We start from the raw sequence: 24,069 nt of genomic DNA, 5'->3' as shown, positions 1-24,069 counted from the left end.
CGCTGCTGGCACAGTGCAGGCAAATCGCGGTACTGCACCTAGGGAGCCGAGCATGCGCAGTGGCACATTTTCCCGAGCTCGCTGTTGCCGCTGTGTGGCCAAAAGCCGGTACTGCAGCCAGGGAGCCGCGCATGCGCAGTGGCACATTTTCCCGAGCTCGCTGCTGCCGCTGTGTGGGCAAAAGCCGGTACTGCAGCTAGGGAGCCGCGCATGCGCAGTGGCACATTTTCGGGAGCTCGCTGCTGCCTCTGTGTGGGCAAATGCCGGTACTGCAGCTAGGGAGCCGCGCATGCGCAGTGGCACATTTTCCCGAGCTCTCTGCTGCCGCTGTGTGGCCAAAACGCGGTACTGCAGCTAGGGAGCCGCGCATGCGCAGAGGCACATTTTCCCGAGCTCGCTGCTGCCGCTATGTGTCCGAAACGCGGTACTGCAGTTAGGGAGCTGTGCATGCGCATGTGCACATTTTCCCGAGCTCGCTGTTGGCACAGTGCGGGCAAAAGCCGGTACTGCAGCTGTGGAGTAGCGCATACGCATGTCAACATTTTCCGGAGCTCGCTGCTGGCACAGTGTAGGCAAATCGCGGTACTGCAGCTAGGTTAGCCGCGCATGCGCAGTGGCACACTTTCCCGAGCTCGCTGCTGCCGCTGTGTGGGCAAAAGCCGGTACTGCAGCTAGGGAGCCGCGCATGCGCAGTGGCACATTTTCCCGAGCTCGCTGCTGCCGCTGTGTGTCCGAAACGCGGTACTGCACCTATAGGAAGCCGCGCATGCGCAGAGGCACATTTTCCTGAGCTCGCTGCTGCCGCTGTGTGGGCAAAAGCCGGTACTGCAGCTAGGGAGCCGCGCATGCGCAGTGGCACATTTTCCCGAGCTCGCTGCTGCCGCTGTGTGGGCAAAAGCCGGTACTGCAGCCAGGGAGCCGCGCATGCGCAGTGGCACATATTCCCGAGCTCGCTGCTGCCGCTTTGTGGGCAAAACGCAGTACTGCAGCTAGGGAGCCGCGCATGCGCAGTGGCACATTTTCCCGAGCTCGCTGCTGCCGCGGTGTGGGCAAAACGCCGTACTGCAGCTAGGGAGCCGCGCATGCGCAGTGGCACATTTTCCCGCGCTCGCTGCTGCCGCTTTGTGTCCGAAACCCGGTACTGCAGCTAGGGAGTTGTGCATGCGCATGTGCACATTTTCCCGAGCTCGCTGTTGGCACAGTGCGGGCAAAAGCCGGTACTGCAGCTATGGAGCAGCGCATACGCATGTCAACATTTTCCGGAGCTCGCTGCTGGCACAGTGTAGGCAAATCGCGGTACTGCAGCTAGGTTAGCCGCGCATGCGCAGTGGCACATTTTGGCCGAGCTCGCTGCTGCCGCGGTGTGGGCAAAAGCCGGTACTGCAGCTAGGGAGCCGCGCATGCGCAGTGGCACATTTTCCCGAGCTCGCTGCTGCCGCGCTGTGGCCAAAACGCGGTACTGCAGCTAGGGACTATTACTACAGTCCTACCATTTGTATACAAGAACCAGAGACGGTTCCCAGGAGCAGAAAATGTTTTTCTGCATCAGCACAATCCCTGGCAGAGCTGCGACGACAGATTGCTGTACAAGACATGACAACCAGTTTGGCTTTTGTGGCTCATAGTCATATGCAAAGACTCAGAAAGAAACACTCCGTGACATGGTTTTGCTGGAAAGACACATTTTCATCTTGTCCACGGAAGCTGGGGTGTTACATGACACGTTGGGGACAAGGGGCTCTGCTGGCAAAGTAGAGGTCCACCCCAGATCCTGAAAGCAGCTTGCTGAAAGCTATCACAGGTGCCAGCCCCAGGGCTGGGGCTGAGGGCTGCAGGGCAGAAGCGGTTTGGGTGTTGGTGTCAGCTACAGGGAAGGATCTCAGGATGTTTGGGGCCCTGGGGTAGGATTTGGGGGTGTTTGGAAGTGAGCACTGGGGACCCTGAGGCAGGGTTTGGGGTGTTTCATGGCCCTGGGGGCAGGCTTAGAGGTCTTCAGGGGCACTCAGGCAGGGTCTGGTGGCCAGTCAGAGTTTTGGGGCAGGGTTTGGGGTAGCTGGGGGCCACGAGGACGCTGTAGAGCCATAGCAAATGGCAAGGAGAATCCCAGAGCTGACGGGTGCCCCGTTCGACTCCTCGCTCACGCACACACTCGCTCGCGGGCGCTTCCTCTCCCCTCTGGCTCGACCCGAGGTTTCCCAAAGCAGAGTCTCCGATATGACGTATGCCAGATGAATTTATTGATTGGTACAGCGGTGAAAAACAGCTCAAGGTGGGTGCCTCTGGAGAGGGACCCAGAACAAAGGAATCCCTGGGCAACGATACCCTTACAATTAAATCCCCTCCCCTCAGGAGGCAGTTTGGACCAACAGCAGTATCAGGGTCTGGGGTCTTCCCGTTCTTCACCGGGCCCTTTCATTGTCTCTAGGCAGGCCGATGCTTCTCTTATCTCTGAGGCTGTGACTTCTGCTAAGGTTGAAGCTTCCTTATCTCTCTGCTTTGCACCGGTTTCGGGGCCTTCCTCCATGTAGCCAAGTCAAAGTTCAGATTCACCGACCGTGCACTGGGTGAAAGTACACAGCTTGTGGCCTAAGGCTTCTACAAGCCTCAATACTTATGTGATGTATCTGATTCCGTTTGGGCTAGAAAGGGACTACTGCAACAGACAGGCCTCTAACACCTCATTATCCCATCCCTGACTCCCAGCTGGGTTACAGTTGAAATTTATTTGGCAGACATTGAAAAGTATTAGAAGTATTCTTTTTAAAAAAAAAAAAAAAAAAGAAAAAGAAAAAAGGGGGGGATGATCAATCCCTGTGACTCGAGAGCTTGCAGAGTACAGATGCATTTTCCTAACAATAATTTTATAATGTTCTACCATTATTCTCATCATCCCCAAATCAAAGGAAATAATTTTTTTAAGTCCTTCTAAGATATAGCAAATTCAGAGGCAGGAAAAAAAGCAACCAAAACAAACAAACAAAAAGACCAAACACAAAAAACCGAGGCAAGACCTTTATCCCAACTCAGACCTCTTTGTCAGATTTCCGTGGAAATCCAGTTCTAAGGTATCTCTGTTTCAGCTGATCTGGACCATAAAGATCTTTCTTGGGTTTGGTAAGTAATTTTTGTTATTGGGTTGGACCACACATGCACCAACATTAAAATATGTTTAAATACAGTCCAGACACCAGCAGGTTGAAATAAACATTTGCTTCTGAGAGGACTGCAGGAAAGTTATCCTCAGGGATGTAGCCATTTCAAATACTACAGGTGTCTTTCATGAGAAAAAAAGATCCAAGCTGAAAGAACTAGCTCAGCGTAGATTAGAGATAAAGCAGTTCATTTACTGAGTTTAATTGAACGAACAACACAAGTGACCTATGAATAATTTGAAATTTGCAATTAACAGATATGTCCCTTTTTTTTAAAAAATAAAAACTTTAAGAAAAAAACTGGGGGGAGAGCTGGAGCAACCAATGAATTTAAAGGTCAGATATTCTTTTTTTTTTTTTTTTTTTTTAGAGTCTCTGCATTTTTATTGGCTATAGCAGAACAGCCAGCACCACCACCATGGTGAAAAAAAACCCCAGAAGTAGTAGAAGAAACGGGAACTTGAGTATAGTTAGAAAGAATTAAATTTTTAAAAGCTAACCTATTTAAGATAGTCTTCTTCCTTTGACAAGTCTGCAGGTAGAGCCTAACATTTATTGCATCAGATACAGATATATAGAACATTGCTCTAAACTGGAAAAAAGTTGTTTTTACATTTCGAATGCTTTGCAGGCAACATTAAAAGTTAAAATGTCTCAAGAAATTTGTAAAGTTTGCCTCTCCTTCCCCAAAAGGCTTCTTTTCATCTGTAAGCACTAGTAAATACATTCCAGTGTCCCTCTATTTAAGGGCCCATCTGTAAATTATTACAGTGTGATAAACAGAAACAAATCAAGAAAAATTAGATACTAAAGCTCTTCTATGTGGCTATAGTACATAATCACAAATAGTTCAGCAACCATTTATGACGCTTACTGATTCCCCAGACCATAGTAGCTCTATCTTGAGAATTGGCCGCTGCCGGAAGCTTGCAAACAAACGGGTAACCCAGAGCTTGACCATTTTTTATTTTGGTCATTGCTGTTAGAGAATAATTTGAGTCCAAATACAATCTGCAACCCTTTTTTGCTTTCAGAAGAGGCAAACCGACCGCTGTACAGTGCTGGCTTTCTCTTCACACAGGCAACAAGAATTCAAGCCTCACAAAGCACACAATTAGGCAAAAAAAGCATCCAGATGCCCTAAATATACTCTAATATTAGTATAATTTCCAGCGCCATGTAAAAATACATTCTAAATTAACTGCTTTTCAGGGGACCTTCAAAGTTAAAAATGAAGATCATAAATAAACAAGAAACCAACTCCCTGCAGACTAGGTCAAGGTTGTCAATTCACAAGAGGTTCTTAGTCCTCCTTCATGATACATTTGATGTATTTTAGCACAGCATGGGCATATACCGATACATAGCTAGGTCATTAAAAGTTGTATGTGCAGGTTTCTATTCATCTCCCCTTTCACCGACTTGCGGGCAGAGGTCGGTTACTTCCCATAAAATTTCTTATTCAGAAGAAAGATCAGAAGGTTGACATTCACTTTTGCTCTGTCGAACAACTTCATGACCGCAACGCCTTCGTACTGCAGCTGCAAAAGATCCTGCCAAAGAGAATACCTTCATGAGTGAGGAATCCTCAAGAGTTTATAGAGAATACACAAGACCCTGTGGTACGGTAGGTTTTTGAGGAATATCTATCACAAAGTACATGGCATAAGATAGAAAAATGAGAGACTCATTAAAGAATTGTTCGTACTGAAAAATAAAGTCACTCTAAGGCATTTAAGATCTTAATTTTTTAATCTGTGTTTATTAAAAAAAAAAATTACGAAAGAGGGCAGAAATAGAAGACCATTCTAAGAAAGCCAAATTTCAGACCTAGCCGTCTCCAGGCTTTTCATTTGCACAGTAGCCATAAAGTTGTTGTAACGTTTAGAAAGGGTCTCCTATGTGCCTAATTATATTATGTACCCATGAAACATTACAACATTTCACAGCGTCACTTTCTAAAAACCTTAGTTGCCACAGGTCTCAGTGAAGTGGTTTAGAGCACTGCAATCTAGGGCACAGAAAGAAATGGCGTCTCTCTTAGGACTACATACACAATGCTGATTCAGTCTCTTGGGCGTTCATGTAGGCAGTTATTTCTAGTTACGCTTTGCTCTTGTCAGCAATGGCAATGCAAGTCTTTTTAACTGATGTCACTGTTAATGCTATACTCGGGCGACCAACGGCAGTTCCCTCATTGCTGTCCTCTCAGAACATCTGCTTTTCTGCAAAGCAGTGCCGCAAAGGCACAGTGGTATAGCAACACACGTGCCTGAGGAGCGAGTAACCCCATGAACCAAGAAGTTCATGACCAGCTCCGACAGATTAGGACTGGAATGAACTAGGGGAGTCTTCAGAGCAAACGAATATAGCATGCGTGAGGGGCAGCTGTCCCTCCCAGCAGCCAGTTAGGTGGCATGCACTTATCACAATGCAAGGTACTCCTGCACACAATCCATTTCGAGACCCCTGAGGCATCCACGATTAACAAACCTAATGACGCCCAAGTTGGGTGGGTGGTGGGCAGGGACAGAGACACCAGGTATAACAGTACTGGCGTGGGAGGAAGAACGGGGAACCGTTTGGAAAAAGGTCAGTCACAGGATGCCCGTTCCAGTAGCCTAGACTAAGTAAAGGTTAAGGACTCCTAAGAACCATATGACTAAAGAAACCAGTAAGTGTAGGGTGGCAGAAAGAACACTAATATGTGATGACCAGCTGAAGCCACCACACCCAAGCCCAGCTGACCGCTGCCATAGACTCCCAATCTCTCTGCTGCAGCAGGCAGTTGTTGAAAATGCATGCGATCGTTTTCTGCGTGTACAGGTAAGTGTAACTAAGAACACAGACTGACATCAGGCTTTCATTAGTAAAGACACAAAAGTAGTCTGAATCCTCCATTTGCGTTGCATCTGTTTCGCCTGCAACAAATGGGTTGTTTTTGAGAGCATTTTTCAGACTGTTCAGGCAGAAAACATGTCATTATTATTTTGATGAGGAGTCTGGCAAGTGGAACTTATATGACACTATTAAATAGGACAGTTCTTACCTGATAATGTAACATAAAGGTTTCCATCTGTACCCCCATGAATTTTGCTTTTACCTCGAAATCTCCTACTTCTTCTGTTGGACTGATTTCAAATATCACGTTTTTAAACCTATGAAATTTGAGAAATGAAAAGCCACAGTTCATTACTGAACATGTAATTCCTACTGAAATAGGGAGAGAATATACAAGATGAAATCTGAAGGTCAATTTCTAAGAATTCTATTCTTAACTCCTTATTCTATATTCCCATTTGGAAGGAGACCGTAAAAGCTGACGAGACTCAATACAAGAATGAATGGAAGCCTAACAGATTCTACGTCCGGTCGATCACACCTTCACACAAGCGTAGTAGGAAATACAGTAACTTAGCCCGTGCAGTCCAAACAATCTACTTTAGTGCTGCACATCCATGCCTCATTTAGTGCACAAAGTAAAAAATACAATTTGGGGTTGAAAAAAAATTCTAGTAACAGGCAGCTTCTCTATATTCCACAGAAGATATACCAAGTTCTCAAGGCTAGAAAACTGCAGCTGAACAAACTCAAGCTAGCATTAAGTTTCAATGTGAGGGCTATTATCCATAGTAGCAATTCACCCGAGGAGGTACCCTTCCATGACTGTGGGGATGACAGGGAAGGGGCGGGTGGGAAGAGGATGTCGTGTTTAAATCCCATGACACTTCTCAAAGACCTGCTTCACTTCAACCAGGGGAAAAAGAAAAAAGAAAAAAAAAAAAAAAAAAAAGAGAGAGAGAGAGAGACCTGAAAAGTGATCACTATGCAAGGTTTCTTGGCCCTAGGGATGCCAGCCTAGATCACCAAAACAATTTCTTCAGCTTTAATAGCTAAGCCTACCAACAATGGTAAATTCCAAGAATAAAACCGCAAGACAATCTGTCACAATCTCCAACAAATCTCAGAGCTTCTGTTCCTCAATTGCCAGCACCTAGACTAGTTCAAAGAAAGAGACAAGAATTTAACATACCTGTTTTCCTCTTCCTCCGAGAAGGTTATTTAGCTCTAAAGAGTTTTAAAAAGATACTCACTGGCTACCTTGGAGGTCCTCAATCTCTAAAAGCACTCCCTTCTCATGAAGTCGAGCTGCTGTATATTTTAGAGAAATCTTTTTACTGTTTTTGCCTTTCATCTCCCGAGGTTTCTTAGAGACTCTGGAAAAAAAGCCAAACCAAACCAAAACAACACCCCACCAAACAAGACGATCAGTCAAACAAGTAAAGAGAGCTCAGACAACAAGCATTTAACCCCATTTGGATGAGGGGATAGAACCAGTATAGCTAATCAACTGTGACTAATGCAGCTGATAGACGATGTATTTCTACTAGTGAGCTTATCTACAAAGCACTTGTAGCTCAGATCAGATCTTTGATTTTCTACTATTTACCAATAACTCTTACACTACAGGAGAACAACAAAAAAAACCCTCAAAACATAGCCACATGGTACTTCATAGAAAGCAGTACCATCTATCATTAGGCAAAAGTGGATCTGGTGACAAATGACATGGAGAAGGCTGAGATTACTCAACAACTTTCTTGCCTCAGTTTTCACTGGCAGTTGCTCTTCCCACATCTCACTGGGGAGGAAGACACTTTTTTTTTTTCCCCCCAGGAAAATCTGAGTTGTCTTGCACTACAACTGACTCCATTTGGGATAAAAAGAGGACAATTCGTGATCAATGCTTTCCTTGTACGTAACTATGTTATTTTCATTCTCTTTCTAGAAAGGGTGACAGGACAGACTGACCGAGCAGCATATGCATTACTTGGGCAACCTGCTTTATTACCACTGGACTCTCTACACTCTCCTCCCCCACAGGGGCCAAAATTCTTTCAAGTATGTCTTTTTGACCCCATTCAGGGTGCTGTCCCCTCCCCGTATTTTCCCACCACTGCTGAGACCCCTTCCCTAGAACTATCACTGTGCTAAAGAGCTTGGCCGAGGAGCTTTGAACAGATGGCATTACAATTCTTCTTAGCAACAACCTACACGTGCTTTCTGTAAGAAGCTCTTTTAGGGCCATGGCATGGTTCTGAGATACTTACTTGCCCTTGCTGGCCAGGTTATCCAAGCAGGTTTTGATGTAGCTTTTGTAATAATCCACTTGTTCCCCATAAAAAGTAGCTTTGGAGTTCAAGGCACTGTATGTCTGCTGCAGCTTCACCAGCTCCGCCTTTCTTCTCTGACGGTACCTACGCTGATTTCTGATATCCTACACCGCAGAGAAAGACAGGCAGAGACTTAACAGTCATTCGAGCTCTCCAGTTGCTCAAGCCCAGAGCACAGAGTATTTGAAACACAGTTCGATTTTGCTTAGTCTTGCTTCATGCTACAAGGTGGAGCCCTCAGTTGCACTTGCCCCAGTTTAAGTGTCACCACTACTTCTCTGTGTTGACTATTTTTGGAACCAATCAACTCTACACAGCAGTTCATTTGAACCTTTTGTTGCTTTCTCAAACTTCAACGCCGTCCTAGCTGCAACGACTAGAGCGGGCATTGACAGTATGTGATCTAAAGGAAGGCAGCAATTTTTGCCACCACTGGGTAGGAAAGGTATCAAATCAAGCACTATAACGACAGCAGTGCACAGACTTCCTTCTCTTTCTTTGTTAGTCGGCCACCTTCAAGCATACGTTACCTTAATACCTGAACAAAAAATGCCGCATGTTCAAGTCGACTTCTATTTTCAGTTTTGATACATATTAACACAAGTACAATTCATTCTAATCGGACCCCTAAAGGTGATTATTTATTCACTTTACATGCATAACATTTCCCAAATATGTTTTTCAGTAAACGTGATATAAAATACATCGTCACCATAGCAATGTACAACAGTATTAGCTCACTTTCGCAAGTTTTTCCCTCAGCTCCCCCCTTTAACGTTTAGGTATTCACGAATGGGTACATTTAAATAAAAATAACGGTTAGGATGTCTTTATACTACAGGCAAAACTTCCTCATGTGAGTAAGTTTGTAGAGGTGCTACTTAAATTAGTGAAAAGGAGCAGAAAAAGAGATCACACATCAGGACTTCCCCTCCAAGCTATAACACTTTTCCTTAAAGTGCCTGAGATTCTGGCAGCACAGTCATTTCAGAAAACACAAGTGTCCTATAAAAATAAAGGTCTTCCCGAATGCCAAGAGGTGGAAATGCTGCGGCAAAAGGTAGGCTTCGAGTCTGTAAATTAGCTACTACAAAACTGACAACTCCTGAAAACTCATGCCAGTTTCACAACGCTGCAAACTGTGGGAAAACTCCACTATGATTACTAGGAAACCACAGAATGGCATACCTTCGCGATGTCATTGATTAGTTCCTGGTATTTATTTTTTGCATTCACTGTCCCCAGTTCTGTCAACTTCTTCAGGCCTGTCTTTATCTTATCTTTTTTTTCTTGAAGATTTAAGTTGCCACCTTCCTTTACAGACACAGATTTTTTCATCTTATCAGGAGTTTTAGCATCACGAATGGCCCGTTTCTGCATAGCTCTCTGATGATCCGCTTCCTAGAAAAAGAGAACAAAAAATTACGAGTTCATAAGCAGATAAATTTTAAGGTGACAAAGAACTAGAAACAGATTATCTGACCTCCGGCCATAACATAGGATAAAGAGTTTTGCTTGGCCATTCCTGTACTGACTCCAGTGAATCCACGTTTGATGAACACATTCCACATATGGGAACCAGCAGAAGCCTACCTGCCGTTTAAAACAGTCTTCTAGATAAATCATTTCTAGCAACTACCAGAGGAGTAAGATTCACACACACAATTTATTTCCGTTACACTCTCTCCTCATTATTGTTATACACTGCTCCAATATCGGCGGAGACAGCTTCACTGCAATACATAAATGCAGATTCCCAAGTATACCCACATATATCTAGATAGATGAGTTTCCTAGTCTACAAAGAATGCAGGTGAACAACTTCGTACTTGCTCTGAGGTAGCTGGAGTTTCCAAGATTTCAGTCAGCGTCTCCCCTGGTTGGAAGCGGATTACATCAACAATTAAACGTTTTGTGCTGCAAAGAAATCAAGGAGAATAGGAGAAAAAAAAAAAACTTTAAACTGGAAGACCTTCAATACTGTTCTATGCTGCAATAATACCAACGTTACTGATTTACCTAAAGACAGATTATCACTGGATGTGCGCTTAGGTAGTCATAGGCTAGACCACACCAGAACCCAGAGAAGCACTTCACTTTTTTGACAGTCTGTTATCAGAAACTGGCTCCCCGAAAGGTTCATCTACGTAGTACATGGGATTTGCTCCCCAGTGCCCCCTGGGTACAAACAGCAAGGACATTACCCCACATATTCCAAGGCAGCCCCAGTACTGCCACGTGGACCACAGAAGCTGCGATTCCAAGGTGAAAGGTAAAGCAGGTAGCAGCAACAGCTAATTTGTGCAGCCAGAAAAAGTCTGTAATATTATCCATCCATACGTGCACTTCAGTGCTTTATAACAGGTATCAAAAAACACCACAGGACTATTTTCTTACGTGTATGGTAACTGAGCCAAAGCAGATCCCCGACTCCCATCTGGTGATAGACAGGGTCATTCCTCGATCTCAACTGTGATTTAATCACAGCCAGTGCCGACTCTGAGGCAATTCTGTCCTCAAGCCACACGATGAAACAAAATAGCACTTCGGTACTTCACAGTCAGGCTGGAATTACTTCTGGCATCACACAAAGTGCATCACGTGCACACCTTCCTCATCATCCACACCTTAGATGACTACCAGCACATCTGGTAAATCTTTATTTTTGAAACCAATGTCACCTTCTTCTGGCAGGTAGGGAAATCCTGACCTATCTTTTGAGCAGCCCAGTTAATTTAAAGTTATTTTTGAGGACAAAATTTTCTTCTTGGAGATCACCGGTCTGTCTAGGCCAAGTGTAAGCTGACCTGAAGAATTCTTAGTTAAACTATCTGGCATCTGAGCAGGAATGCATCAGAGCGGGTAAATACACATCTGAATGTCAGGTAGCTGCTCTATACATCTCAGCAACAGGGATTTGATTACTACTAATATTGACTCCTGGCCAGTTTTAAGTCCTCTGGAATAAAGAGTCCAGCAATAGTTAAATCCCTGACAGTCCACTGCTCTCCTTCCGTTAGGCTAGTAACACCTCTATTTCCCAAAAAGGCTATTAGTCTTCATCTATTAAGAGTCAGGTTTGGGGGACAGTGAATGCAGAGAGAAGGGGACTGCATCATAAACCAAAAGAGGAGAGCAGCAACAGCAAAAATATCCTAAGGAGGTATTTCCCACAGACAGGGGAAAGCTACAGGGAGAGTATTGTAATTTACCATTGTCTCCCGCTTCGCTAACAGGATACAGACATAATCCGCTCCAAGGCTGCATAAAGAAGCTAATTCTGCAGGAACTGGCAAACTTAGCAACAGAGCGTTATTCACATATACTAGACATTTAGTCACCCTTAAAGCTTCCGTATGTCATACGTATTCTATTGAAAACATTTGCACGGGGCATTACATAGGCAACACAAATATTGATTCATCTAAATTTTACATTAATAGACTTCAGAGTTAAAACTCAATTGTGATGAACACTACGGATTATTTAAGATGATCTTTACAAATTATTCACATGCAGGCAAATCCAACTGCTGCTGTCACACTTCCTCACATCTAGAAAGTCTTCTTTTCTGGTAGTTTTCCCCCCTGGAAGCACCCAAGATAGACTTTTAAAGAATGACAAATTCAACAGTGACAAAGAACTAACAGGAACAAATTTAACAGCCACAGCATTGAAAGGACATGGCTACAAGCTCAGTGTATTTGGAGTAACAGTCCCACGTTTGTTTAAATTACACTTCGATTCTCTTACTTTCACAGGCAGATTAACTGTGAAAATTCAGGTTCCTCATTCTCTTGAGAAACATACCAGGTAGTTACCCCTCACTTACTTCAATAGAATTGTCCTCGCATCCATCTCTGCATTCTCGTCACCAGGAACATCAAACTTATTAGTGAGTGTGAGGGAAACCTCAGTCTTTGCTAGCATTTCCCTGTTGGGGTCATTAACATTACCAGACCCTTCCCCTGCCAAGCAGAAAGAGTTTATAGATTAAATCATATTCTTTATGTTCTAGAGCGTTGTAATTTTACCCTATGTAACAGATCACAGAAAAACTACACTGTTTCCCATACTATCAAAAGGACACTTCAAAAGCCAAAACCAGCTTTTAAAAACATCATCTTGAATACGTTACAGACTTTTTCTTCACAAAATTGAGAGAATGCACCGACCAGAAAGGCACCACAAAATCACTAGTTCGTATGCCTTAAAGATGTACTTGTATTCCACACTGTACCTCAGCATCTCACACTCTACTAAGAAGAGTAGCTGACCTGCCAAAAATACTTTATAAATAAAAATATGACCATGCCTCTATGTCCATGTCCTCATTAGAATGAATTTTCCAAGCTAAGAGCAAAGCCCTTGTTGACAACAGAGCCTGTAAGCTTCTATTAAACAAAGCAAGCTATCCTGTCAAAAGGACATTTTCTTGCTCTAATTGTGTCTGAACTTTCATCAGAACAGTTTTTAGGATGCTTCCCCTCCCACCACCCTTTTTTAAAGGGCTGCAGAAAGAGTAAACTCTGAAATATCAACCACACGGATACAATGCATGCAGGAGAAGTGAAATGGGGAAGGAGGGTAACTTCTAGTAAAAGTCAAGGTCTAGGTTCGCTCAGATAACACTTCTTACGTTCTGTTCTTTGCCGGCGCTCGGAAGAAAACGTTCTAGCAATCATTCCTTTAAAAGGTTCCAACCTTTCTCATCAAGCGACTTCAAGATAAACGTTTTGCTGTGAAAGCATCCTCTCCAAAAACTGTATCTGTTCGCCACCCGCCCCGCCCCCCCCGATTTCATGCTTCAAATCGCCACAACATAGAAACCAAGGAAGGAGAGAGGCTTGTGCAACTTTCCACCGTGTTTGTTATATCCTGAAGCAGTGAACCATGGCTCAGCTTTTTAGAAAACTTTCACAGATCAGTAAAGTCAATTCCTTCCTCCCCCAGCCAGAAGAAATAGGATAAAATTCTTAACGTATAGAAAAAAAAAACTCTAAAGGAGGGGAAAAAAAAAAACGTTATTTGTCCACATGCCAAAGACCCCTGTATAAAAAACGCCGAAGATCCCTAAATGACACATGTCATTTAATACACTTATTACCACACTCTGAAAGGAATGTGTACAGATCTCCAGAATGGAGGACAGATCTTTTCAAACAAGCTGGGATGGGGACACGCACACAGAGAGAAATGGCTCCAGCGTAATGGAACAAAGAAACATCTCAGAATATCCATCCATCTTCTAGAAACTTCTGGAGTGGGGTGAGGTGAGGGGGGTGAGGAGGAGAAGAGAAAGAACCCCTGTTTTTTTCAGCGTAACAAATTCTGCAGTCAGAGAGAATACATGGGAACAAATCTGCTGCTGCTTTTTAGAGCGTGTCCTCCAAGATGACCTGTGAGGATTGCTTAGATAGTTCCTTTACTGTACTTCAAATCATTTATGGTAATATCATATATTTCTTAAGAACAATAAACTAGACCACCTATTAAGGACTCAATTGTAGGAACCTCTCCGAGATCGTCCAGCAGCTCGTGAATTGGATCATTGTGCTCAGGAGCAATTGCATCTTGATGGTCTAAGAGCAACTAGATGAACAGAAAGAACATTTATGATGTTAATTGTACATCCTTTTCTAGACAGTAACATTACATTACTTTGAGCTGGTATCTTTTAGAAAAAGATCTTATTTTACTGAACTCCAGAGCAGCAATATCAACATTCAAAGCTGTGCCATTATCACGCGCTCAAATACTTTCAAAAGAAACTTAGAGAAGCCACAAGAAAATTACTTAATTCTATAAACTGACAAGCTGTTGCACACCACAATCAAAAGACAACTTCCAGCCTTGTATTTGGTAACTTTGCGTTTCAGCCAGAAGCAGCATTTTCTTTGTAAGCACTGCTTATAAGGACCAACTGTGACCGATGTATACTTACAGTGTGTGTATTGATGATTTCACCAATAGAAATATAAATAATTGGTTTAGTGAGAGTCACCAAGTCAGAATATTCATCAATATTAAATTTATCCTGCAATTCAGGAACCTCACAGGCAGCCTGAAAAAATCGTCTTCAGAAAAAAGGAGGAGAAAAGAAGAATCAGTATGACTCAGAGTCACGTGATGTATCAAGAGCATTAACTCCCCATGATAATCCCAAGCGTAGTCTCCTTTCTTTAAACTATGGTACATTACAGCATGCTACAGTTCGTCAGCTTTAGTTTAACACATCAGAAGTAATCTAGTAAATTCAATTATTGACATTGGCCACGTTGACATTGGCTCATTTTCAACATTCACAGGACTGGTCTATGGCTCTTGTGACCTTGTTCGCACACCCTCCTGCCTCCACTGCAGTAACACCCTTTGCTCCCAGCAATCTCTGGTTTTCTTTCTTCCAAAACAGAGAGGTATAAGATGACAATTCTTGAACAAAAGCTTACTTCAACTATATGAGCAGCTAAATGCCAACCTGCTTTATTCCTGAACACCACTGGGTTTTCATGTGGAGCCAGGGTTCATATGGGAGAGAAGAATGTACGTCCATTCTAGTTGTCCACATCCAAAGTATCACAATAAACATGTGCAAAAGCAACCTTTACTCTGGAAACTCCTAAGTCAAAATACTTGACTTGGCAGTCTCATTAACCTACAATGTATCGTTCATAAATTCCAGGTACACATTCTATCTGCCATTGCCACTGATGCTTACGCCAGTCTGGAGTGCAACCTTTTATTTTCAACAGACTGCATATTTGACAAAGATAGAATTTATCATATTCAAAATTTATTATTACCCCTTTTTTACTTGCAATGTTACCCTCTGCCAAACTTCCCAACTTAATTAGCTAAGGTATTCTACCTGAATTTCTGGTACGACTGTGATAGGTATTCATTAATGATGCCTAGGTGCGCATTGTCTCCCATGAACATCTTGTTGGATGCAGCATGCTGCAACATCTTTGCGATGGAACCGAGGTTTCTGCGTTGATCCGTGGTCAGCTGACCTCCAGCTGAAAGATCAATGATGTCAAACGCATCTGGTGCAACAATGGCTGGATTCATGTAGCGATAATAAAGTAAGTTGCCAACAATCTGGGAGAAGTTGAGTAGAGAAGAAACACATCAAGAAACAATGGTACAGGACCCAAGTGGATTTATTGAAACTACTCTGACTGTGCTTTGATAAATTATTTTCTTGTAAGCCAGAGGCCCCTTCCAAGACAAAGGTTCTGCTGTGCTGCTGTATACAAGCACATACTATCCCAAAGAATCTACAGTGTAAAATACACACATAAATAAACAAATAAAATCATTAAGATGCAATAGGACGGTCAACACAAAGAGGGAAGACTGAGCACTGCTAATCACAGGACAATACAGCAGCAGATATTCCTATGCAAAAACATTTAAAACTTTAACTTATAAAACTGTACAGACAGGAGATATTACAAGTTACCAACGGACTACTCATGAGCATGAGACAACCTATCAGGAGAATTAAACATAATTGAGTTAGTCTAACAGAGGGCAGAACGATGATGGTATAGAGGAACCCGGTAATGCAGTTTCAATATGCAACAAGAGCTAATTCTTAGAGAAGCGTGCAGAATCAGCCGCCATCTCCAGCAAAACAAAAATGGTGAGGAAGCATGGCACACCAAGGAGCTAAACTGAGGAAACTACTTTCCATTCCTTCTCCAAAGCCCTTTTCTCTTTCAGAATAGTTCTTCAATAAGCCAGCAACATTTTCATGCACAGACTCCCAGTTAAAAGTTAGCGAGAGTAACCGAGAAACCATTTAATCCAGGGGCAAGAAAATCAGAAGTACAGAAGACGAATGGCATTTGACACTTCAAATTCCAATTTACCTAGTCAAATGTGAGCAGCAATAAACTTCAAGGAACCAAAAATAAAGAGGTCACATTATCCATATGCTCACAAATATACTTCTAACCTGTATTTGACATTTTGCCAAAAGTAATTCCAGCAGTGAAAAGGAATTAACCCAACATGCTGATGTAAAGCAATAGTTCTCACACCACATGATCTAGTATTTTCTGGTGGTTCACAGAAATTTGCAGAGGGCCAGGTCACTGAATCTTGGCTTCGGCTGCTTGCCACATGACTTAAATGCATGGAAGAGATCAGGGTCTGAACAAACAGCTGAAACCAGAGAGAAAAAAATCTAGCCATTGCTGAGCAGCCCCAGAAATTATTAACCGCTTTCAGCGAGGTCATGTTTTTGACAACTGTTTCACACAAGCCCCTGCTGTACTCTCACAGATTGTCATGGGATGACAACAGTCAAAGCCGTTTACTACCAGTAATAAGAAAACACATCTGTGAAAGAAATTGTATTAATAACTTTCAAACTTGTCAGGGGAGAAGAACAGTGTATTATATGGGTAGCTTTGGTTGCTAAAAAAAAAAAAAATCTATGAGTAGTCATTGCACACAACTGCAGTTTTGACTTTCATGTGGACAGTTACATTGTTTCCACAAGGATTAACAAAAACCGCAGTTTTCCACCTAAATTTACAGATGGAAGAAATTAATTCACCTGCATAGAAAGAATCGATGTCTCAGAATGGGAAAGCACAGAACTAGAAGAGAGAAGAAAACAGCATTCAGATTGGTAATTATTTTCTAATGAAGCAGAGGCAGAGAAGTTTAAAGAGACGTTGTCAAGTATTCCAAGATCCAACCTTTGTTTTATTAACAAGCAAAGCATTCATGGACATAAAGTCCTTCACAATTACCAAAAGCCATGAAAACAAAGAAATTTCAATGAAAACCCCAAAGCTATACTCATCTGAGAGTACCTACTATTAGGATCCTTTTAGTTCTCCAAACCTACTGGAATGCAAAATACAAAACTGACTACACATCATGGAAAGTGACTTTCTACATGGTGCTGTCAAAATATCCTAGACTGTTAACAGACAGGGGAATTAGGAATATCAGAATTTTGCATACAAACTTTTTAACTTGACATTGTCTCTTTAAGAAAGGAGCAGCTGACTGTGATCATACCAGCAAAACCCAGGTTTACTTTCTAGGAGCAAGAAGAGTACCCCAAGTCAAGAAACCTAAATGACCGAATGCCCAAGATATTAAAAGCAAAGCAGAAGCAACAGGATAGCTCCTTCTGAACAATGTATTACATCTCAGGTGACGTATACGAAGCTAACAATCAAAAGCCCAATGTGAAACATTTTCTATCCGTAGAAGTAAATAAATAAGCTTTATATAGGTTTACATGCACTCCTCTCCACGCATTCACCCAACAAAGGAGAAGAATGAGATGTGCTTGCCACAGCCAATTTGGCTGACAATTATTCACAAAGGTGTTCAGATCCTCACCTTCAGAAGCTCATCCTCGCCAGCATCAGGAAACTTCTCATGCAAGGAGTCTTTTAGTACCTTGGCAATGAAACGCATCCCATAACTTCGAGAGAAAGAAAAGGGCAAATAAAACTGCTGCAAGCATGAACCCACCAACAGCTTCTCAGGGATAATACTGTAGTACACCAGACTCACGGGATTTTGTCCACTGAACTAACAATGGCAGACAGGAACTTGTCTGTCACGGTCCTCATGTTTCTGATTGAGGCATCCAGGCGCGTCCTCACCTCTTCGTGATTTAGAGCTTGTTCAGGTGTAACATCGTACGGCAGTTTGCTGTTTGAAAAAGTCAAACATTGAACGTGAGTATCCCTCAGGCTAGCACATTTAAAGAATCTCTAGCTCGACATGGAAACAAGCTTGTATTCACTTGGCTGCCAAGAGCTGTGCATTGCCTTCAATTAACCTTTTAGGCATTGGAAGAGCTGAAGACTTCTTGCTTTTACTTCCTCTACTCTCCCTTGCAATGGCCACTGTGAGAAAAGGCCCAGCTAACTCAAAACTGTATCTTTTTTACAGCATGCACACTAGGCAAAAGTGCCATCTGTGACGTGTAGCAGTACTTCAGGCTGCAAATAAACTGTGTGAAAAAGCAAGCTACACATTTGAACATTAAGATGGTAAAAGCTTGGACACAAGCCATAAGCTAGAATTGTATCCATAAAATCAATATAACGTGGTATTGGTGGGAAGCAGTGCCAAATGAGTAGTTACGTTTTCTCCATCAGCTGAAATTACTGCATGGTATTCCAGTGAAGACAGACAGATGAAGCAGATAATTCGTAAAAGCGTCTCCTAAATCTCATGTAAAGAGAAGGACCTGAACACACACCTTTGCCTGCATTTTTAAACACATCCAGAATTTTGAACCAGGTGTATGGCAAGACATATGACTGCAGATTGCTTTGAATGGGGAAACTCACTCATTTGTATGGCTTTTTTTTTAAAGTATGTTAAAAAAAAAAAACAACCCAACACAATAGAAACCTCAAGTTGTAGCAAACCACATGCACTGGAAGAAAAAAAAAAAAAACCAGACTGACACAGCCATCTGGGACAATCCAATTGTCATCAGTGGCTGATATTTAATGAGAAAGATGTTAGGAGTAACAGAACTGCAGTGTCATGCTTCTCCTCCAGCAAAAGAGGTTTTGTTGGCTTGCAAATAGTACCGAAGTTTGCACAGGCTACATACAACATGAACAGAGCCTGACACAGAACCGTTTCCAAATACTTTTTCTTACCATGATTTCTTTTAGGTTAGAGGGCATCTTATAGCTAATTATCAAGTCAACATAGACAAACACCAAAGAGCATTTCTTCTTCCATCTCCTAATGAGATTCCCTTTCAATACCCTCAGCACCATCGCCAGAACTTGATCTTTAGAACTCTCAGATGAAAGCCGTCTTGAGGAGACTGAAAAGCCAGTATCAAGTGGACAGATGCATGCAGTGAAGCCAAGGATGGTTTGGAATGATTAACCGAGCAGGGTAAGGCAGCCAAGCAATGTTTAGAAAAACACAGTAGTAACAGTTCCCATACCTGGCCTCACCAGTTTGAGACTCCATCTGGTTAACCCAAGACTTGTAAATATCCACCGGATCAGTTTTGATATTGAGTGATTTGTCATCGATGATTTCCTTCACAACCGGTGCCAGGATCTGCCTCAGGGCGTTCTGACCACGGGCACCACGGTTGAAACTTACCACCATTTTAATAACAGTAGGATTCCCAGTCACAATTTCATGTATTTGGTCTACTTTTGATCTGAAGAAGAAAGAATCTATATGAAATATGAGGTATGCATAATTCTGTCAGCTTTAGATACATTTCTCGGCATAAAAGAAACTGTTAAAGAGCATCACCCTCATGTAGCAGATCATGAGTTCGTACTAAAATCTCAATACAGCAATAAATTACAACACTGTATAAGAATAATACTGGAACACTTCTCAAGACAGATGAGGCAAGAAACTTATGACCTTTGTTTGGGAATTCCAATGCAACTTGCCAGTAGCCATCTCAACGACAGTTAATGTAAATCCAACTGTACATTCTATTTGAGAGCGCAATTCAAAAATACAAAGGAAACAGGGCATGTTTTATGTACAGAAGAAAAAGAACAGTAGGTTTCTTCCAGTATTTAAAATAAGAAAACAAGTAATTGACAACAAAAGCCACTCCTAGCATACCGCTATGTGAAACGCAGCGGCAGAGAACGAAGTGTCTACGTTTCCCTGGACTACTATTCCAGGCATGAATTCAAGGTAAAAAAAAGTCTCTTTTAGAAGTTGTTACTTGTTTCAGGGCCTATACTAATCTTCACGCTTAAAAAGCATTCCAAAGAATGCTTGAAGAGTAGTTCCTCAAAAATTTTATTGCGCATTTTCCTCACAGCAAGTTGTGCAGCTCTGCATTGTAAAGAACTGTAGTCATGTAATACCAAGCTCCTCCTAAGTGTTGAGGACAGCCAGAGTCCCTAGCACTGACAGTAAACAGAAACGGCAAACAACAAAGCCTCTCAGTTTCAGCCTCCTCATCAGCTTTTGGAAATCCAGAAAGCTTAGTGTTAGTTCTCTCTCTGGCTTGTAAAACCTGACCTGAGTTTGCAGTTTGTTGGAGGTGTTTATAACCAGACACTGAAGAATTGAGATTAGACTGAATTTTAGGATGACTTTGCATCAGATTAAAAGTAGCTGCCATGTTGAGCAGTGAAATCTTGGCTGAAGTAAAAAGCCTTCCTCCTCAATGGAAGTACTCGACGACTCCTTTATAGACTACGTTAAGAATAGATATGAAATGGGAAGAGGACAATGAAGGGACAGTTTAGCATTATCTGCATATTAGCATGAGACATAACGTGAAAACTGCCTCAATTCGAGAAATTGCCAAAACTGATTCAACAGCAAGAATGTGCCATATGCTGCCACGTACTTGATCTCTTCCTGCAATGCTGTTTGGAAAAGCCGCAACAACAGGTATTCCTCTCTTTGATTGGATGCATAGTTATACAGCGTGAAGATGACAGAATCCATGAACTTTGTGGATTTGTTTTGAGGCATCTGAAAAATCAGCTTGGCCAAGTAGGTTGGGTTAGTCTACAACAACAAGAAAAATTACTTAGTGTGCATATCCACACAGGCCAGTGTCACCAAGAACTATGGTGGCTCAAACCTACAGTGCATAAGCAAAGACTGTGCCAAGACATATAAGTCTCTATGACAAGAGGTTACCAAGTAGCGTTAGAAGCGGCCTACCTGAAGTAAGTAGAACAGATGCTGATAAGCTTCCAGCTTTTCTCTCTTCTCTTTGCTCAAAGCTTTCAAACCTCCCCTCTGTTTGTTCAGCATCATCATGTCAGAGAGCTGTTCCTTGTTCTTCTTGGTAAGTTTTTTGCTATGAGAAACAACATCCTGGAAAGAAAGAATAGGGACACATTCCACTCCAAGTATTTTATAACAGGCAATATTGGAAAACAGTTGCATCCGAGAGCCCACTTCTCTTGTACCGGGAAAGGCAGGGTCAAGGTATGCCTGGGGCTATTAAAGTGAAGCATTATTTGCTACGGCAGCAATTTCTCTGACTGGAAGTACGTGTTCTGCTTTGTCCCCGACTTCCCGAATTTATCCGAAACCCTAGAAGGGTTAGTCACTTTGGCAGCAATTATCATCAGAGCTGGGAGCATCCTGAAGATGCTTGAAAATGTTTTCCTTTTTAAACTGGGCTTAAGATCTAAAAATCCTGTTTCACACTCATAGAGCTAGCTCGCTACCTCTATGTACTCCAACAGCAATGGCACTTTTCACTGCAGGCACCGGCCCCAAAAGCTGCAGCCTCCTTCCAAGATTAATTTCACTACACCAATCAAGATTTTACCCTGGGAGGAGCAGCCTAGTGTCATGCCATCCAGAACCAAATGAAAAGCTGGCCAGAACTTCAGCTTGAAGAAAAGGCAATGCTGTATCAGCAAAAGCTTTTTTTTTGTGAAATTAATCACATCAGCCAAGTGATAGAGGGGGCCTCCTTTAACCAACAAACACCAAGTGGCACGAGCAAGTCTCCTGCCTCCAAAATCACCCCCCTCGCTGCAAGCTTGTGGCGTGTCACTTGTTTAACCACAAAGGAGCGACAAAACAGAGTTCTCAAAGCCTTCAAACACACAAACTGTTGCATTCATTAGGTCAAGATAGTCTGGTGTTCATTTGCCTTTTTTAGGTTCAGGTCTTCTCCTCCTAAAGTTTTCTTTCTAGGGATACATACTAAATTAGTGGAATGGAGTAAGAACGTACTGGGAGTAAAAATCTGCAAGTCTAGGGCAACGTTTTCCGCTGGGCCTGAGCAACTGACCTCCAAGGCCAGGAGCTCTCCATGCTAACTACCACTGTGCTCAGTTCAATCTGTAGTTGGCCCCCCATTTCCTACCTGCAATGTAATTTTGTTTTTCACTAGCAGCCCAATTTTGATGTCCATGAGATTGAGGTCATTTTCCAGTTGCTGATTGGATCGGATCAAGGTTACAACTTCCTCACGCAGTTTCATTAGCTCAAGCTCCTCCTGAAAATCTTGGTCACTCTGATCGAGCAAGTGGACAAATTTCCGAACCACAGCCATAGGTGGGTTTTCAGCATTAACTAAAAATAGGCAAGAAAACATCAGGGGACAGGAAACAGAAGTATATCTATCTGCCTTATCTATGTTTAAACAGCACGTCAAGGAGCAGCCAGAACAAAATTAGCACCACCATGTCTAAACAGCTTCTGACATTTTGAATTTCTTCTTTTAAGTAAACGGTAAGAGAAGCAAACAGTAAAGAACAAAGTCAGTATCAGCCTAGGGTAGTCCACACTGTTAAAGTTCATTGCAAAGCTATGGTTCTATTTTTCAGCAGCAAAAGCAACAGCTGCAATCAAGTTTTCCTTCAGCCTCAAGAACTAGCTACTCTCCACACTGCCCTACCAACTTCATCCCAATTGCTCTTCAAAACTGTCTTGACATTATAGATCACACTAGCAACATCCCTTGCAAATACAGATTCAAGGCACATCAGTTTTATCCTCTTGGCAATACATACTGAGGGTTTTGTAGTCTTCTCGCGCTTTGTTTGCTCGGATAAAGGCTTGAATTTTTATAACATCGTTTATCTAGGATTAAAAAATAAAAAAAAAAAGGCACTTGACCTCATTCTGGAAAGAGTACAAAAGTCAGGTATTGAATTAATTTAACAAGATAGCCTCTTACGTGGTTTCTGAAATACTGCAGACGATCTCTGTAACGTCTTCTGGCTTGGTACATCCTGGTCATTGATTGAATCTATAGAAGGGTAACCAAAATACTCAGATAAAAACCTTTCTTACAAAGTTCACTACCCAAAAGATTTACCAAAAAAGTCAGCAGGGAGCCTTCGCTACCTTCACTACTTGGTCCTTTTGTGCTCGCAGGTAATCCAAACGGAGTTGATATGCCTTCCTCTGCTTGTAGCCACGCCACTGGGACTGAAAACAGGCACACTGATTTTACTTTTCTTATTAAAGAGAAGTAATTACATATCTGAGCTTCTTTCTGCTCCTCAGCTTCTGACTTCCCTTTTGGCTAAGTAAAACGTGAGGGAGACATGTTTATCTTATCAAGAGATACAGAGTGTGAAGCATTAACTATTTCACCAACTGTAATCACGAGACACCTGAAATTACCCCATGAAGAGCCTGGGCCTTCTGAAGCAGTTAGAGATCAAAGATACAGCTAAACAGTCAGGTTGACAGAAACTGTCCTACATGAGGATCATGCATTAGATGCTGCTGCTGGTGCGAACAGTGATGTAACATTATAAGCCTTCAGAGCAGACTCACTGCTACTGATACTTGGAACAGAAGTTCGGCAAGGGACTGGACTACACTTAAAGGGAGAGAGTGTTCTTTTAATGAGCTGGGAGTGGTTTTGGGGGTTTTGTTGTGGTGTTTTTTTTCAAATATACACACAGAGTGCGTGCTACTGAGGCAGAAAAACACACATATGCTCCTCAAATAATAAAGTGGTAATAGGGTGCAAAGCATCTATTTCATTTGCACACATTTCAGTTACAACACCAGAGAAAGATTTTTTCATTGTTTTCCTGTAAATGCGCCCAACCTCATGCTGAATTATCCCACCATCTCTTTCAGGTCCTCAATCCTCCAAATCCCTGGAGAAATTTGAAGAGAAGAAGAATCTGACTCAGGAATACTGAAAACCACATTGTTTCTCTTCAGCTCATGAGGAATCACAGTAGCAATTCATCACATGGTATTATCACCATAAAGACATATGACACACTTCATATTGCCCTATTCCC

The 24,069-nt window shown here is 42.5% G+C and overlaps 1 protein-coding gene across 1 annotated transcript in view; it reads right to left on the bottom strand.

Annotated features, from left to right (window-relative positions):
- Window positions 1-2,220: 2,220 nt before the first annotated feature.
- Window positions 2,221-24,069, bottom strand: part of IQGAP1 (IQ motif containing GTPase activating protein 1) — a 78,405-nt gene continuing 56,556 nt past the window's right edge. Inside the window, exons 20-38 of the mRNA XM_075506573.1 lie at window positions 23,150-23,233; window positions 22,980-23,051; window positions 22,813-22,882; window positions 22,164-22,372; window positions 20,999-21,154; window positions 20,676-20,839; window positions 19,284-19,508; window positions 17,876-18,016; window positions 17,699-17,783; window positions 15,195-15,427; window positions 14,271-14,403; window positions 13,816-13,918; window positions 12,159-12,294; window positions 10,156-10,243; window positions 9,515-9,727; window positions 8,264-8,430; window positions 7,247-7,369; window positions 6,202-6,310; window positions 2,221-4,705 (exon numbers count right to left, since the gene is read on the bottom strand). Of these exons, the coding sequence (XP_075362688.1) occupies window positions 4,592-4,705; window positions 6,202-6,310; window positions 7,247-7,369; window positions 8,264-8,430; window positions 9,515-9,727; window positions 10,156-10,243; window positions 12,159-12,294; window positions 13,816-13,918; window positions 14,271-14,403; window positions 15,195-15,427; window positions 17,699-17,783; window positions 17,876-18,016; window positions 19,284-19,508; window positions 20,676-20,839; window positions 20,999-21,154; window positions 22,164-22,372; window positions 22,813-22,882; window positions 22,980-23,051; window positions 23,150-23,233 (2,625 nt within the window). The 3' untranslated portion in view covers window positions 2,221-4,591. The remainder of the gene's footprint in view (window positions 4,706-6,201; window positions 6,311-7,246; window positions 7,370-8,263; window positions 8,431-9,514; window positions 9,728-10,155; window positions 10,244-12,158; window positions 12,295-13,815; window positions 13,919-14,270; window positions 14,404-15,194; window positions 15,428-17,698; window positions 17,784-17,875; window positions 18,017-19,283; window positions 19,509-20,675; window positions 20,840-20,998; window positions 21,155-22,163; window positions 22,373-22,812; window positions 22,883-22,979; window positions 23,052-23,149; window positions 23,234-24,069) is intronic.

This window comes from Mycteria americana, chromosome 6, assembly GCF_035582795.1.
Source record: "Mycteria americana isolate JAX WOST 10 ecotype Jacksonville Zoo and Gardens chromosome 6, USCA_MyAme_1.0, whole genome shotgun sequence".
In the NCBI taxonomy this organism is placed as follows: domain Eukaryota; kingdom Metazoa; phylum Chordata; class Aves; order Ciconiiformes; family Ciconiidae; genus Mycteria; species Mycteria americana.
This window is presented reverse-complemented; position numbering and strand designations above follow the sequence as displayed.